Raw genomic sequence first — 14,749 nt, 5'->3', positions numbered from 1 at the left:
CTGACAGAGCAGAAAGAGCCTCGTCGTCTCAGAGCTCACATCAGCAGCTGGAAGCTTAGAGGCACATCTGGGAAGAGCAGAGGAGTGAGCTCAGCTCCTGCTGTGACTCACACCATCGCTGCTTCAGGAGAACATCTGGACCTCCTGCAGATGTTAGACTCAAAACCCAGCAGACCAAAAAAACCCATCATACTCTCAGCTTTGCTGCCTCTCTGAGTGGGAGTGGTTTTTAACAAACACCTGAAGGATTGTTTTCCTGTCATCGCCAAGTTGGAGCGCGATTCTGTGGAAAGGAGGAAAAACAGCCGACTCAGGCGTGGAAATACTGTTTTATTGTCTGTACGAAACTTTATTAAAGTAGTATAACAAACACAGAGAGAAGCCCGGACAGAGAAGACTCGGGTGGCGCTTGGCCCGCGGCGTGCACGCTTATCGGCACAGAGCGTTAAAAGGGGAGAGAGGTCAGAGGTCAGTCAAGCATCATTACCTTTAAAGCGAGTATTTCCCTTCGCTCAGACACGTTCTGTACCAGTCAGACATGAAACACCACCACAGTCCTTCTAACACTTACAGTGACACACTTATCGTTCAAGCAGACCGCAGTCCGCGTTCGGACGTGAAAAAAACTCAGCACAAAGACAGAAGCGCCGTTAACCTGGTCACCTGATGTTGGCAGTGCGGAGGAAGTAACGCCCTCAGAGGTTCTCCAAGAACAGAGCAGCTGTGTCCAGGTGAAGATGCTCCGTACCAGCTCTGGAGTGGCTACTGGGACCACAGGGGTGGAAGAATAGAACCATTACCTCTTTTCTACCAACTCTGTGCTGCTGAGAGCCCAACATGGCGGAGGGTCAGCGGCTGAAGAAGACGTTTATGCTACTGAAGACAGCGGTAAGTGTGGACGCAGCAATGCCGCCATGCTGTTGCTGTTTTGGTTCAACATCAAATACCTCCGAGCACAGACGAGCATTCTTTAGACCGAACCCAAGCTCACTTCCTGCTCCTCTAATCCCCTCAAAAAAAGATTTAGACAGAAAGTCACAGTTCCACGCCGACGTGTTTTTTTCCTAACAGTTCAGAGCTTCGTGTGAATTTTACTGAAGGTTTTTACTGGTTTGGAGGGGCGGGCCTTAATGGGGTCAGTCTCTAGGGAAGCTCCGCCTCCAGTTCCTCACGCCACCAGCTTTAACGTGACGCCAGCAAAAGTTTCAACAAATTCATTCGGACAAACGTGCCAAAATACAGTTCACGTAAAGTTTAATGTTTAATTGTCTTCACCCCCACCCATCTCCACCACCTCTGCCCGGCCGCCAGGGCTTCTGATCCGCCTGTTTTAACTCCGCCCACTCGTCACTATGACGGAGCTAAACGGCACACGCAAAAATAAAATTAGAAAAAAAGAAACGCAAACAAATAAAAAATTTAAAAAAAAAAGTTCTTTGATTTTTTTCAAGAATGCAGAAATGTCTCTTTCCAGAAAGAAACCCAAATCCACACTCGGGTCCCTCCGCCCGTGAGAGAGCTGTAACCGGCGGATGGAGACGGCAGAGGGAAATAGTTCCTGCATAAAACGGATCACGAGTGCCTTTTCTTTTGCGTGGTTCACATTCTTCTGGAAAGAGAGATCCCTGCAGAGCTTTCAAACCTGCTTTTGTGCCTTTATGAACTTTCACATCAGTCGCATTAATCAGAAGCCAGACTACAACTTAAACTAGGAGACTACTTCAGTTTTCCTCCTCGGGTCCGAAAGCAACATGTGCTGCAGCACAGACCAAAAAACTAGCCGGCAACCCCACCCCGAGGCTCCGCCCGCTCTTCCAGAAAATACATTCTGAAAAAGATGGAGAAACGAAAAGATCGGAGACGCTGAAGGCAACAAGCAGGAGAGCGGACCGAGCCTCAGCCGGACACTTTTGGGAGCGTTTGATGGAAGACGGACGCCGAGCGTTTCCCCACAACGACCTCCAGACTGACAGTAAACGCACAAACAGTGCACACACACACACACACACAGTAAAGAAAGATTAAGGCCATCGATGGAACATTTCAGAAACTGGGCTCCAGTCAGACCCACGACAGCGCTGCAGGGACGTGTATGCAGACTCGCAGTGATTCCCACGCGCTTCCTTCAGCACGCTAAGCAATACGCTTAAACCCCGACGCAGGACACGCCGAACTCTAACAGGAAGCGTCCGCAGACAGACCCAATCGGCCGCGAGCCCGAAAGAGCCGGACAGGCTTTTAACCCGCGCGCGCAGATTGAAGACGAGCTGACTGCTGTGCAAACCAAAGAGGGGTTACAGCGAGTGCATCAGAGGGGCGGAGTCAGTGACAGCACAGCCTGAGGGTGCAGGTACCCCCACCCTCTGCCCCCAGCTGCTCAGTCGGGTTTCGGCTGGAGCGCACAGCATTTGGGTTTTCCGTGATGTGTAAGGGCCGCTGCAGGAAACAGACAAAACAATCTGGTTTGGTTCTTTTTTACTAAACATTGTCGTGTTGATCAGAAGGCTGCCAAACGCAAACACGTCCTGCAGTTTGTTAGGAAGCCTGACATGTCCGATGTGCTACCAGGAACATTTTCAGTGTGAGGGAAAAATCTCTGCGCTGACGTGGCTGCGATCAGAAAGGTGAACAACACGTGCCAAACACAAAAACACAACCAGTGGAGAGAGGTGGGAGGCGTGAAGAACAGGAGCATCAATTTACAAAAGCTCAGCACAAATAAAGATGGTGGAAGAAGGCCAGCAGACGAGCCGGCGGCGCCGCGTCCCAGACTAAACCTGCACAAACCCTCAGCGGGTTCGCTCGGAATGTGTCGGGATTAGTTTGGGAAGTCGGCCGGGTCTGCGGAGGAGGATCTCCACGTTTCATTTCAAACACACACAGACAGACACACACACACACAGAGAACATCATCACCGTGTTTTCAAATCAAAGTTCGTTACAAACACCAGATATGTTTGTTGGCACCATCCGGTTTTGGGAAAGATGGAGTAACAGGGGGAGGCGGGGCCGAGGCTTCGCGGTAAAGGATGTTTGTCGAAGGTGAGACGAAGGAGAAGTCCAGCAGGTACTTTTGGGGGAGGGGGGGGGGGGGGGGTCAAGCTGAGACCGGGTTCGGCGCTGGATATAAAAACCAAAGGCTCGGCTTGATCGGGGTGTGGAGGCGGGTTGGTGGGCGAGGACGTCTACGAGAAACGTTGCTGCAGTCTTGAATATTAAAACTCCTCCTGATCCTCAGCGTCCGGTATGACGAAGCCCTCCTGGAGACAAACGCAGACGGGACACAGTTTTAGGCTCAGCACGAAATGTCACTTCCTGTTTGCACTACAAACCAATCATGTGCCGTGCTGCATTATATCAAATGAAAGTGTGTGTGTGTCCAGTGAAGAAGCACTTTTTAAATGTGTTTACAGTCAAAGTGCCGACGTGTGTTTAGGATCCTTCCCGAGGAGCTTTTGGAAGTTTTGGCATCGCCTGCGGCCGAGAGCCACAAACCACACCAACGAGTTCAAGAGCGCATTTAAAAAAACAACATTAATCTGCATAAACACAATAATGATACATGTGTGTAAATGAAGCAGCAGTGTGGGAGGCTGGCACAGTGAGCTGCATGCCTCTGCAAGAATCCACAGCAGCTGTTCACACTGCAACAAATGGCACTTCCTGTGAGGAACACGGAGCGCATTTCAGCCAATCAGGTGTGAGGGATGTCTGGTGTGTCATATCTGAGCTGCAGAGTAAAAATGGATCCTCCGGTTCTGTAATTTAGCCACGTGATTCATGAATTATTGAAAGCTAATCACTCACGTCTGTGGCGTAGAGGATGTCGACGATCCTCTGCAGCGTCGGGTCGCCCTCGCCTTCCTTCTCCTGGCAGATCAGCTCGATGTTCCTCAGCTTTCCAAAATAAAAGTCTCTCTCCTTCTCCATGTCCTGGATGGTGGATTTCAGCATCTCCATCTGTGGACGAAGATAAAGACACCTGATCAGCACTCCTCGCCTCACCGTCGTCCTTACAGAGGCGACAGTCTGCCCTCTGACCTCATTGATGAGCTCAGCCACCTCCTCGTCGTTTCCTCCCGTCCCCGCCTTCTTCGCACTGACCGGAGCCACCTTGGGCGCCACCTTAGCCACGGGGGGCCTCTGAGGAGCTGAGGAGAAATTAGAAGGTCAGCGACACGATCAAAACTTCAGCACTTCTAAACCCGTCTGTAACCGTCACCCATCTGAAATCTGACCAATCAGACGAGTCGGCTCTTACCTTGATTGAGGGCCTTTTTGGGTGGTTTGTTGAGGGCTGACGTGGCGGGGTTGGGCGTGGGCATGGCGTCCTGCCCCTGTCTCGCCTCCACGGGGTCGTACTCCTTTCCGTCGTAGTTGGCGTCGAAGAACTTCTTGAACCACTGTACGAACTCGAAGTTATCCTGGAACTTCCCCTTCACCAGTTTGTCCACCGGAATGATCTGGAAGAGACGGAGAAATGGCGCCAGGCTGTTAGCGGCGCTCTGACTGCAGGGTTTACATAAAAACTCAAGTTTCATCACTTTTGTCTCTTTGACATTTAAAGTTCGACGGACATCATGTTAGTCCCACCCTGGACCGACACAGAGTCCCGTTAAACCGTCTACAGCAGCGGAGTCCAACTCCAGGCCTCGGGCGCCGGTGTCCTGCTGGTTTTAGATCTCACCCTGGGTCAGCACACCTGAATCAGATGATTAGTTCACGACCAGACCTCTGGTGGACATTATTTAGCCATTTACATCAGCTGATAACGCCGGCCCTCGAGTCCCCCCACCTGACATGTTCATTCTTTCCGTTTTGTCATTTGCTAGAATGAAATTAACCGTTCAGAACAATCAGACCTCAGGTTTGTTTCTGCACCAGCTCACCACCACCTCTCGTTCCAAACAAGCGCCTCGTCACGAAGAGTCACGAATTCAACGTTCTCGTCTCCGCCCGTCGAGCTGCAGCAGGATCGTCTCTGCAGCTCTTTGGACTGCACACGTCTGAAGCGCACAGAGTTAAAAACCTTCTGGAAGGAGCTCAGAGATCATCCCGAAAGAAACACGTTTGGATCCAGAGGACAAACTGAGCCGACATTAATGAAGCTCAGTTTGCTAGAAAGACCAGAGAACAGGAAGCACCAGAAACAAAGAAACTTCCACTAATGCGAATAAAAGAGACAAAGTCAAACAGAGACTTTCAAAGGTTTGAGGAGCTTTTTTCAACCCTCAAAGATGTGCAGCGAGCCGAGCACAAAGCGAGTCCGGTCTGATTCACACACTGCTGTAAGAACAGGTGTTTGGTTACAGATCACAGCTGTTGGCGAGGGAGCGCCGCGCTCCTCCGCTGCCTTTATGTTTGCACTGTCTTTAAAGCTTTTAAATAGCGTCAGTAAAAAGAAATACAAAGCAAATGTGCATGTTCAAAGCTCGCTGGGACATTTCCTGAGCCGCGCCAACATGTCCACACTCCTCTGCTGCTCTAATGGGACCATCACTTCCTGAACTTCATCCTTTATTCATTCGGACTGAGAGCATAAAGTCATCAGGTAAGCGTTTACTGAGCTCAGAGATCGGGAGGGCGCTCGTTTGCTCTCAGTTCCGAGAAAGTGGGCGTGGCGTCAGTGGTGGCGTCTTTGCAGAACAGCGCTTAGAGGCCGGGGGTCAGCCGGGATCAGCCGCAATTCCTTGCGTTCACGCTGTACGCAGGACTTGTGTCCTCGCTTCAGCTGAACGACTTCACTGTGGCAGGAACAGCGTAGCATGTAATTAGCTGTGGATTTCCCACAGAAACCAAATCCTCACTAATCCTCAGAGTGATTCACGTCGCTCAGGCCGAACACACCCCTGCTCCAGTTACGCCAATGCTTCCTGCGGCTGCTTCACAATAAAAGACCATCACTAGGAAACCACAGGAAGGTGGTAATCCTTCATGTTTTAATATGACATCAGTTCACAGCAGCAGGCGTCTCTCTTCATGCTGCGAGGTAAAGAACCAGCGACGTGATGTACCGCGAGCAAAACGGCTTCACGACAGAGCGGTGCGGTCTGCATCCGTACGAACACGATTACAGTCGTCAAACAGAAACGTTTAAACACGTTATTATTATTGTCTGCATCTGTGAAACGGATGATCTCAACATCTGAGGATTGTGCGTCGCCGCCAACAGAAACTCATCAATGAGCCTGACTTACTTTGTCGACGCCCATCTTTTTGAAGGCCACCTGCAGAAGCTTGAAGTTGTGGATGTACTCGTGCTCGAGCTTGGCCCCGAACTTCACTTTCTTCAAAGGCACAGAGTTGGGAAACAGCATGTCCATGAACTGGCAGTAAGCAGCACCTGGACACAGGAAACACTTTGACTACAGGCGGAGAGGAAACACCGCGTCAACGGCGGCGTCACACACCACAAGAAATCAAAACTGACAAACTGCACGTTTGATTTTAGAAATAGCTTTAATCGTCTCTTTCCCGTTCGCTGTGTGATGTAACCCACACAGTGATAGAAGTCACATGCTAACGCCTCAGGATACGGAGACGAGAAGAGCGTGAGGCCACAGAAAGGTTAGTGTGACTGAATCTGTTCAACGGTGACCTGAAAGGGTCAGAATAGGGTTTGTAGACTAATCTGATCATCACCTGACGTACGTTTAGGTGTCAAATATGAAGGCGGTCCCTCGGCGAGCTGCAGATTTAAGAGAACGGCACAAAGAGTGCTGAAAGTCCTCGCTTACCTGAGCACAGCATTTCTATCTTGGTGAGGTTCATCTGTAGAGACTCGTTGATCCACACGAGCATGTCATGGCGACTTAAGTTGTCGCTGGTCACTGAGGTCGAGTACACGTTCACAGCCATCGTCGGTCACCTGACCACACAGACACACACACACACTTACATGGTGGCCATCACACCGACAGCTCGTCGGGTTGTTACTGTCACTTTAAACCTGCTCGATCAGGACCTCGTCAATGAGGATGACCCGATTAGATAAATCCTCTACTCTGTGGAAACACTGGACTACTTTTTGAATTAATCTGCTGAAAAGTAATTGTTTTGGTTTGTCAAATTTCAGAACAAAGGACATGAAATGCAGTTTGATCACAGTAAACTCAGAATTTCTGTTTTTCAGACAAGACAAACAAAAAAAGCACGACTTCCTGTCCTTTTGTGATGGAAACGGGTGAAATGTGGATCTGAACCGACTCTTTGGCGTTTGCTCGTACTTGCAGGCCCGTCTGTGGCTCTGCGTCAGATAACGAGCTGCAATCTTCGGCCAACATTTAATCTGCCGCTGAGGACGAGGCTGCAGGCACACCCAGATACAAACCTCCCAGATGAGCACAATGTAAAACTCAAAGCATTTTATCTACAGGAGCAGTCGCAGTTTTCTGAGTCAGCGGCAAAAATCACAAACTAAACAGACAGCAGTCCCGACGATGCCTGTTTCAGGTATGTCCTCTGCAGCTGGAGGTCAGTGCTACACAATGTACAGATGTGGTCAGCTGTCACATCTTAAAGGCCAAAACATGTGGTTATTGTAGGAGTCATCTGTAAGCAGCCTTCACACCAAGAGATCCTCTCAGGAGAGGAAGCTGAATGCCATCGATGACCAGCAGAAAATCTACAGCAGAGCAAATGCTCCTGGGCAGGTAGTAAACACTGACAGGTCCATCAGCTGATTTCATTTAGTGACATCACTGTGAATGTTGCTACAAAAACTTGTGTGATTCAGCAACAGTGTCATCATGCTTACAGCTGTTTACAGGAAGCTGAGCAGACAGTGGGCGGAGTCACGTATGGTGAGGTACCAACCAGGTCATGAAGGTTAATAAACGGACATCTTTCCCAGCCAACAACCATCAGTTGTCAGTCTGAAAGTAACAGTGACGCATTTGTTGGGTTTTTTTTGTTTTCCTTATCACAAACAAACCATCTTCCAACATTTATTCAAATATTATTCAAATATCATCTCCAGTAAATGCAGATTAGCATATTTCTCAAAGAAGAAAAGTTGGTTTTATCTTTGCTGTTAAATTCAGATTTTCGTTTTCTTTATTCAGAGGACCAAAAATAAAGTTTTAAAGGTGGGCAGTGGCCCCTGTAGCTGACCAGATGAGGCCGGGCTCCTGAGCTGTGAGGAAGTGACCGTTAGCCACACGCTGCTAACATTAGCGGTGATCAGCAACGTCAGGTCCGCGGCTCCAAGCACCGAACGGGTCAGCGTCCGGCTCCCTGGGAAGACACTGGCCGAGCTCCGCTATCTGTGTTAATATTAGAAAGCTCGGTCATCGGCTAAACGCGCCCACACCGGCCGGCTGAGTCAGTCACCTCCCGGACCTGCAGGCGGTCCCCCCCCGCCCTGAAGCACCGCCCGGTTAGCTCCCGTTAGCCTCGGCCATTATTGAGTCAAACCTCCTCGGATAAGAGCCGTTAATAGCGGTTTAAACCGTCACCGTACCGGCAGCTGCCAGAGCTGGAGCTCGGCCCCGGGGTGCCCGGTCCGAGGCTCCGGGATCGCACGGTTCTAGCTACATGCTAACACTGAAGCTAACAGAGCGCGCCGCCGTTATCCAGCCGCTCCGGCCGGCTTCAAACCTACCTGCAGCCGGTTTTCTTTCGCGGTTCTCGAACTTGGAGCTTTTACTCTTCTCAGCGGGAAATGTTTCTCATAAAAAAAAACAACCTGCGCTCGTTTCGACGTTTGTTCCTCTTCTGCTTTTTTCTTCTCTTCCTCACGTCCACTCTGCCGGCAGCGGAAGAAGCGATGCGATGACGTCAATACGTAAAGGGAAACGCCTAAACGTAAGGACGGCGGACGGAAGCGAGACGTCCGAACAAAATGGTCTATGGTGAGGTCATTATTCATAAAAAGGATTATGTTCAATAAATTCATCATTCACGACAAAAACATCCTCATATTATAGGAGCAGCGGGTCAGGTTTACGTCACTCAGTGACGTATCGACATCCCAATAACCATAGTAACATCATTTTCCTCCTGTAGTGACACAGAAACATGTGCACTCCCACCTCCTGCAGCAGCAGGCCTTCACTCTGCTATCACAGGAAGCTGAATAATGGAAGAACAGCCTAGCTTACATTTACATGGAGATTTTAGGAGCTTAACGCCAAATAAAGACCACAAGAGAGAAGAGATGAACTGATTTTACTGAAAAACGGCCACCACCTGAATCTGTTGGTATTAAAGGGCCCAAAGAACCACAGCACAGTCACCGAAATCTTCATCGTCTCAGTTTAAACTTCAGCAGGTCGTCTTCACCGTGTGTGAGCTGCTGCCACACGATTGGCCGATAAGACATTTGTGTCATGGGCAGTTGAAGAGGCGTACCTAACAAAGTGGCAGGTGAGTGTATTTATTTTTGCCCTGCTCTCACACAGCTGCTAAAATCCACCAGGACTGCACACCAAAGTTCCCTCTAATGTTCCTTCTAATGTTCCTTCTAATGTTTCATGTGTCTGAGCGAGCACACCAACTCCCTGAGCGTCCCTTGGACCACTGTGAGCGACAGCAGACGTGTGCACTGTGGTCACGCCAGCATCCAATCCATGCAAGTTACAGCTTATTAAAATAATCAAATTACAGCATTTACATTTATGTTAGACGACTTTTAATTAACTGCTTTAGCCCACTGACAATGAAAATAAAAAAAAAATCTTGTTCATGACCTGTGTAGCATGTTAACACTATTGGAAGTAAAAATAACTTTGACAACAATTTTGAAAACACAACTTTCTTTCTTTCTTTCAATAAAGCTCTGACTTGTATTATGAGTCTGTGGTCTGGGAGAGAGTCTGTAACTCTGTCTGCAAAATACAGTAAATAATGACCAATGTTGGGCAGTTAATTATATAGTTACTTCTTCAAAAAAGTAACTGAGTTATGCAAACAACAAAGTTTTTTGCAGCTGTTTACCTAAAAATGCAGCCAAGGCGTTTTTAAACAAACATTTCAAACTATTTACAGAACAATCAGCTGTTCTGCATCAAATCTGATGCCACACAAATTATTTTTGCCTCATTGTTTTGACACACACAACAAAACTATTGACTACACTACACACTAACTACACACTAACTACACAAGATTTGCGCTGAACGTCGCAAATCTCTCACATCTCAAAACACTCCGTCACTCCTAAAACTTCCTCCAGTATCTTAACAACTAAATGCCATGTTTTGATTGGTCGACATGGTACATTTTTCCACCAATAGGAAAGGGCGGGGTGTTTTTGCTTTCATCTTTGTTCACAGGCTTTCCAGCGTTTTCTTCCCGCAGTAAATATAAACAACGACAGTATTCAGGAAGAAAAACAAACATTGCAGATATTTTATCACAACTCTGGTTTTACGTGGCCGATCAACACAAATTAAAAACTGGTATAAAGTCCACACTTTGTCCGTCAGTTGTTCCGTCTGTCCTGCTCACATCTCCAGTGGTTGTACACAATGGCGTGTCCAGCGGGGTGGCCTGGATGTTGCGCTAAACAACAGCAGCACGTTTAAGCTTGATCAGCTGTTGTTAGAATTTATTTAATATTAATTTCTAGTATCAGCTGATGTTTGCTGGAGCCACAGCTGTAAAGCTGCTGGTCATGATGTCAGTTTGTATATGTGGTGAGAGGGAAACATGAAGATGAAACCAGGAGATGTCCTTACTGAATCATCAGAGCTGAACAGGTGATGGAGAAACAGGTTTACCTTTTAGGTGACATGGATGAGTTGAAGTTATGAACTGTTTCTGAGAGACAAATAACACCAGGATCCTTTTTTAGGTAGCTGACAGCTGGTAACTGTGCAGGGGCGGGTCTAGCAAAGTGTTGCCAGGGGGCCAGGTAGGGCATTAACAGGGAGAGGGGGGCACAAAGAAATACTTTTCTTTCTTATTCTCAATTTAAATATCTCGCTTTTATTAAATAATTATCTGAATCTTACAACCAAAGTTTTTATCTGACGTAAAATGTATAGAAATCATACATATACCAACAAGACTGTACATCACTGTCACAGCAGGGTTTGTTTTCAGTCAAAGTCTTTATGGCTTTACTACCTGGTGGGTCGGTCTGTAGTCAAAATGCCCGATTTTCTGTCCCAGTCCAGCCCTGCAGGTTATACTGGCAGTGTCACCATGCCAGCTGACTGCATTTCATCATCAGCCAGTGTTGTTCTTTATCAATATTACCAAAGTTTACCATAAGGCAGCATAGAAAGTATTTACTTGCTTTCAGGTTTTATTCAAATGTTAGTCTTTTCAGTTGTTTCCCCACTTTTTTCCTGTTTCAAAATCAAACACCAGTTTGTGAGAAGATTATCTTCTTTTTTTAACAGGCAGATAAAGTTTTGCATTGGCTAATTTGTCAATTGTTTGTTACAAATATTCGTATTTTAATATTCAAAAATGTTTTTGCCCAAAACATATGTGCACTACATGTCAGTAAAAATACTATGCAAATATTGATGTCCTTGAATGCTGAGTAAACACTGACAAAGCACTGATTGTATCTCTTGTACTTTATCAACGCAGTATCTAAAAACTTTGCACCGTAGTGGTTAAAATCTCATTCTAATAAGAGTTAAAAGTGCATTTGGTTATTAGGTTTATAGGATTATTGAGTTATGGTTAATGGTTGGTAGAATTTTTTTTTTAAAACATTATCTGCCAATTAAATCTGCCACCCTTCTCCAAATCTGTGCCCCTACCTGCCCCCCCCAACAAAAATTTTCTAGACACGCCACTGGTTGTACACGTTGTCGTTAACGTGGCTTCACTCCACATCAGCCGCTTTGCTAAAACACCGGCACATAGCCTGTCAACCCTTAGCTGCGTATATACGAATGTGAATCGCATCATTGGCTGGACTAGGTGCAGAGAAGTACACACCCCCATCACCATCAACGGCGCTGCTGTGGAGAGAGTGAGCAGCTTCCGGTTCCTTGGTGTACATCTGGCTGAGGATCTTACGTGGTCAGTACACACAAACAAAACAGTGAAGAAGGCGCAGCAGCGCCTCTTCTTTCTCAGGAGACTGAAAAGATTCGGCATGAGCCCCCACATCCTCAGGACCTTCTATCACTGTGCCATTGAGAGCATCCTCACTGGATGCATCACCACCTGGTATGGCAACAGCACCGCCTACAACTGCAAAGCTCTCCAGCGAGTAGTGCGGTGCTCTGAACGGATAATTGGAGGTGAGCTTCCCTCCCTCCAAGACATCTACAGGAAGCGCTGCCTGAGGAAAGCGGGGAGGATCATCAAGGACTCCAGTCACCCCAGCCATCAACTGTTCAGACTGCTTCCATCAGGAAGGAGGTTCTGCAGCATCCGGTCCCGTACCAGCAGACTGAGAGACAGCTTCTTCCACCAGACTGCTGAACACTTCATAGACACCTCACCTTCACTACTGGAACTTCAACATTATGCACTCCACACTGTATATAAATGCCACTTGTTTTGCACATATTCAACTCTGTATATTTTATATATTTTATTATTATTATTATTTATTTATTTATTTATTTTTACTATTTAATTTGTAAAAATGTGTATACACACACACACACACACACACACACACACACACACACACACGTAGGAAAATATTTAGTATACACATCCAGAAATGCATACACTATTATATATTGTACATATATTTATTAGTTTCAGGTTGGCCATTCTTGTATTTTGCTCGTTTGTGTTGTTGTGTTTGCACATCTCTGTTGCTTGTGGGGCTCGCACACAAGAATTTCACTCGCATGTGCTGTGCCAGTGTGCCTGCACATGTGATGTGACAATAAAAGTGATTTGATTTGACTATGTGATAAGGTGGCATCGTTCTGATCCCATACAGGAGCAGCCAGTCACTGACTCACACTGCAGAACAGAATTGTTAACATATTTACTTTAATTTCAGTTTAGGTTAGAATTTTTTTTTGTGCGCAGAGACCGTGCCATCAGTGCGCAATTGCGCACGCGCGCAGCTTAGAGGGAACATTGCTGCTCACAGGTGTGTCCTTCATTAGTGTAAAAGAGGCGTGGCTACACCTGGAACATCAGACTGTAGATGTGTCCCAGCGACCGCACACTTCGTAGTACCCGCACTTCACGGGCTAGCCCGTGAAGTGCGGGTACTACGAAGTGTGCGGTCGCTGAATTGGGACACATCTTGTGTCCTCCACTGTGTGTGGCACTCAGTGGCTGTGTCCCAATTCAGCGACCGCACGCTTCGAGTACGCATTTTGAGACCTATTACGTCACAGCGACGCGAGGACGGCTGTCCCAATCCGAAGCGTACTCCAAATGCGCCGTCGATTTCCCCAAATATCAAGCGTGGTCCGGTGCACGCTTCGTGGTCCCACAATTCATAGCGTGGCAGTGGGTGTGGATAATTTTGCCGCAAAATACGGCAGAAGGGAGCGGCCAAGAGTGAACTGTCAAAGTACTGAATATGACGTCACTTATTTATGTGCGAATGTTTAATAATGAAGAACATTAAAACATTCCTGTTGGCCACATGTCGGCAAAGTTATGTGACATTAGTGATGTTTGTGCTAACTTGGTTTTAAAGCCTTTACTTCAAAATATCCACCATTCAATAGTCGACCTTAATCCTACAGAGAATGTGGTGATTTGATGGATAATTAAAGTCCGTCATATATCCACAAACACAACAAGCTGAAAGTCAGTGATGCTGCTCGGTTTGCAGTCCTGAACATCACGGCACAAGCAGGATTCTCTCTGATTGTGGAATAAAAGTATGAACATGTGTTTATAAGTTACACTTGTGTCTGAATCCTGCAGCTTATCACACATTTGATTTCCATGTGTGACGACTGCAAGTGTCCAGAGTGAGGACAGACTGAGGGACCCACTGCTGCACATCATCTGTGAGGCTTTGCACCCCTGATGATCCACCAGGACAAACTCAGCAGTGTGTGAGGAAGAGGAGGAGGAAGAGCCAGCAGCAGCTGACAGATGGAGAGAATAGACAGACTGTTCCCTGTTTGTGAAGGACTGCTAGGAAAGTTTAACATAACTGTCTGTGCTGAATCAGTCTTATTAGGTAATGTTCAAATAATGTGATCATCCCAGTGTTTCCAGTGTGGGAGAAAGTACTCAGAGTACTCAGGGCCTTCAAGTTACACACTATGAAAGGCAGCAACAAGTTTAATGTTCAGAAACCTAAAGTCTGTATCAGCAGCAGAATGGAGCTAAAATAAATGTTGGTTCCAGTTCTATGAAGCTTTGAGTATTTTGGATCAGTAGCTGCTGTGTTTGTTGCATCATATTGCTGTGATTGTTTATATGCTTTATATATTCTGAGCTAAGTTGATCTATAGTGTTACATCATATTCTATAAGGATGTTATGTGTTTGTAGACTTTCTGCCCAGTTTGACCCATTTAGCAGACGTCAGCCTGTTTAAGGCTCTGATGTCTATTCTGTGTGACTTACAGCAGTTATGACATGGTCTGATTTTCTCACCCAATAAAGGAATATTTCATATATCAGTCTACTCTTCATTCTATCAGACACAGTTATCACAGCTCGTACATTTGCTTTTACACATATATGTAAGCATTGAGCCACATTTAGTACCAACATATTAAAAGAATAATATTTGTCTCTTATGTATAACACATCTGTATATGCACTGTCACAGATACTTGACAGGAAACACAAATAACTGCAACTTGAATCTTTGACCCAGAGTTCAAGCTCACTGCTGTAAT

At 46.7% G+C, this 14,749-nt stretch overlaps 1 protein-coding gene across 2 annotated transcripts; it reads right to left on the bottom strand.

Annotated features, from left to right (window-relative positions):
- Positions 1-2,458: 2,458 nt before the first annotated feature.
- Positions 2,459-8,888, bottom strand: LOC113013823 (microtubule-associated protein RP/EB family member 1). 2 transcript variants are annotated; one of them, XM_026155009.1, is made up of 7 exons: positions 8,687-8,888; positions 6,738-6,868; positions 6,198-6,343; positions 4,262-4,463; positions 4,042-4,151; positions 3,808-3,960; positions 2,459-3,260 (listed from the first exon to the last, which is right to left on the bottom strand). In XM_026155009.1, exons 2-7 carry the CDS (start codon positions 6,856-6,858, stop codon positions 3,216-3,218), a joined length of 777 nt encoding a protein of 258 aa, XP_026010794.1. In that variant the 5' UTR covers positions 6,859-6,868; positions 8,687-8,888; the 3' UTR covers positions 2,459-3,215. The 2 variants fall into 2 exon arrangements, with proteins under 2 accessions (XP_026010794.1, XP_026010793.1); XM_026155008.1 differs by having other exon boundaries at positions 8,603-8,878.
- Between the last annotated feature and the right edge of the window lie 5,861 nt (positions 8,889-14,749).

This window comes from Astatotilapia calliptera, chromosome 20 (genome assembly GCF_900246225.1).
Source record: "Astatotilapia calliptera chromosome 20, fAstCal1.2, whole genome shotgun sequence".
NCBI classification, from domain to species: Eukaryota; Metazoa; Chordata; class Actinopteri; order Cichliformes; family Cichlidae; genus Astatotilapia; species Astatotilapia calliptera.
This window is presented reverse-complemented; position numbering and strand designations above follow the sequence as displayed.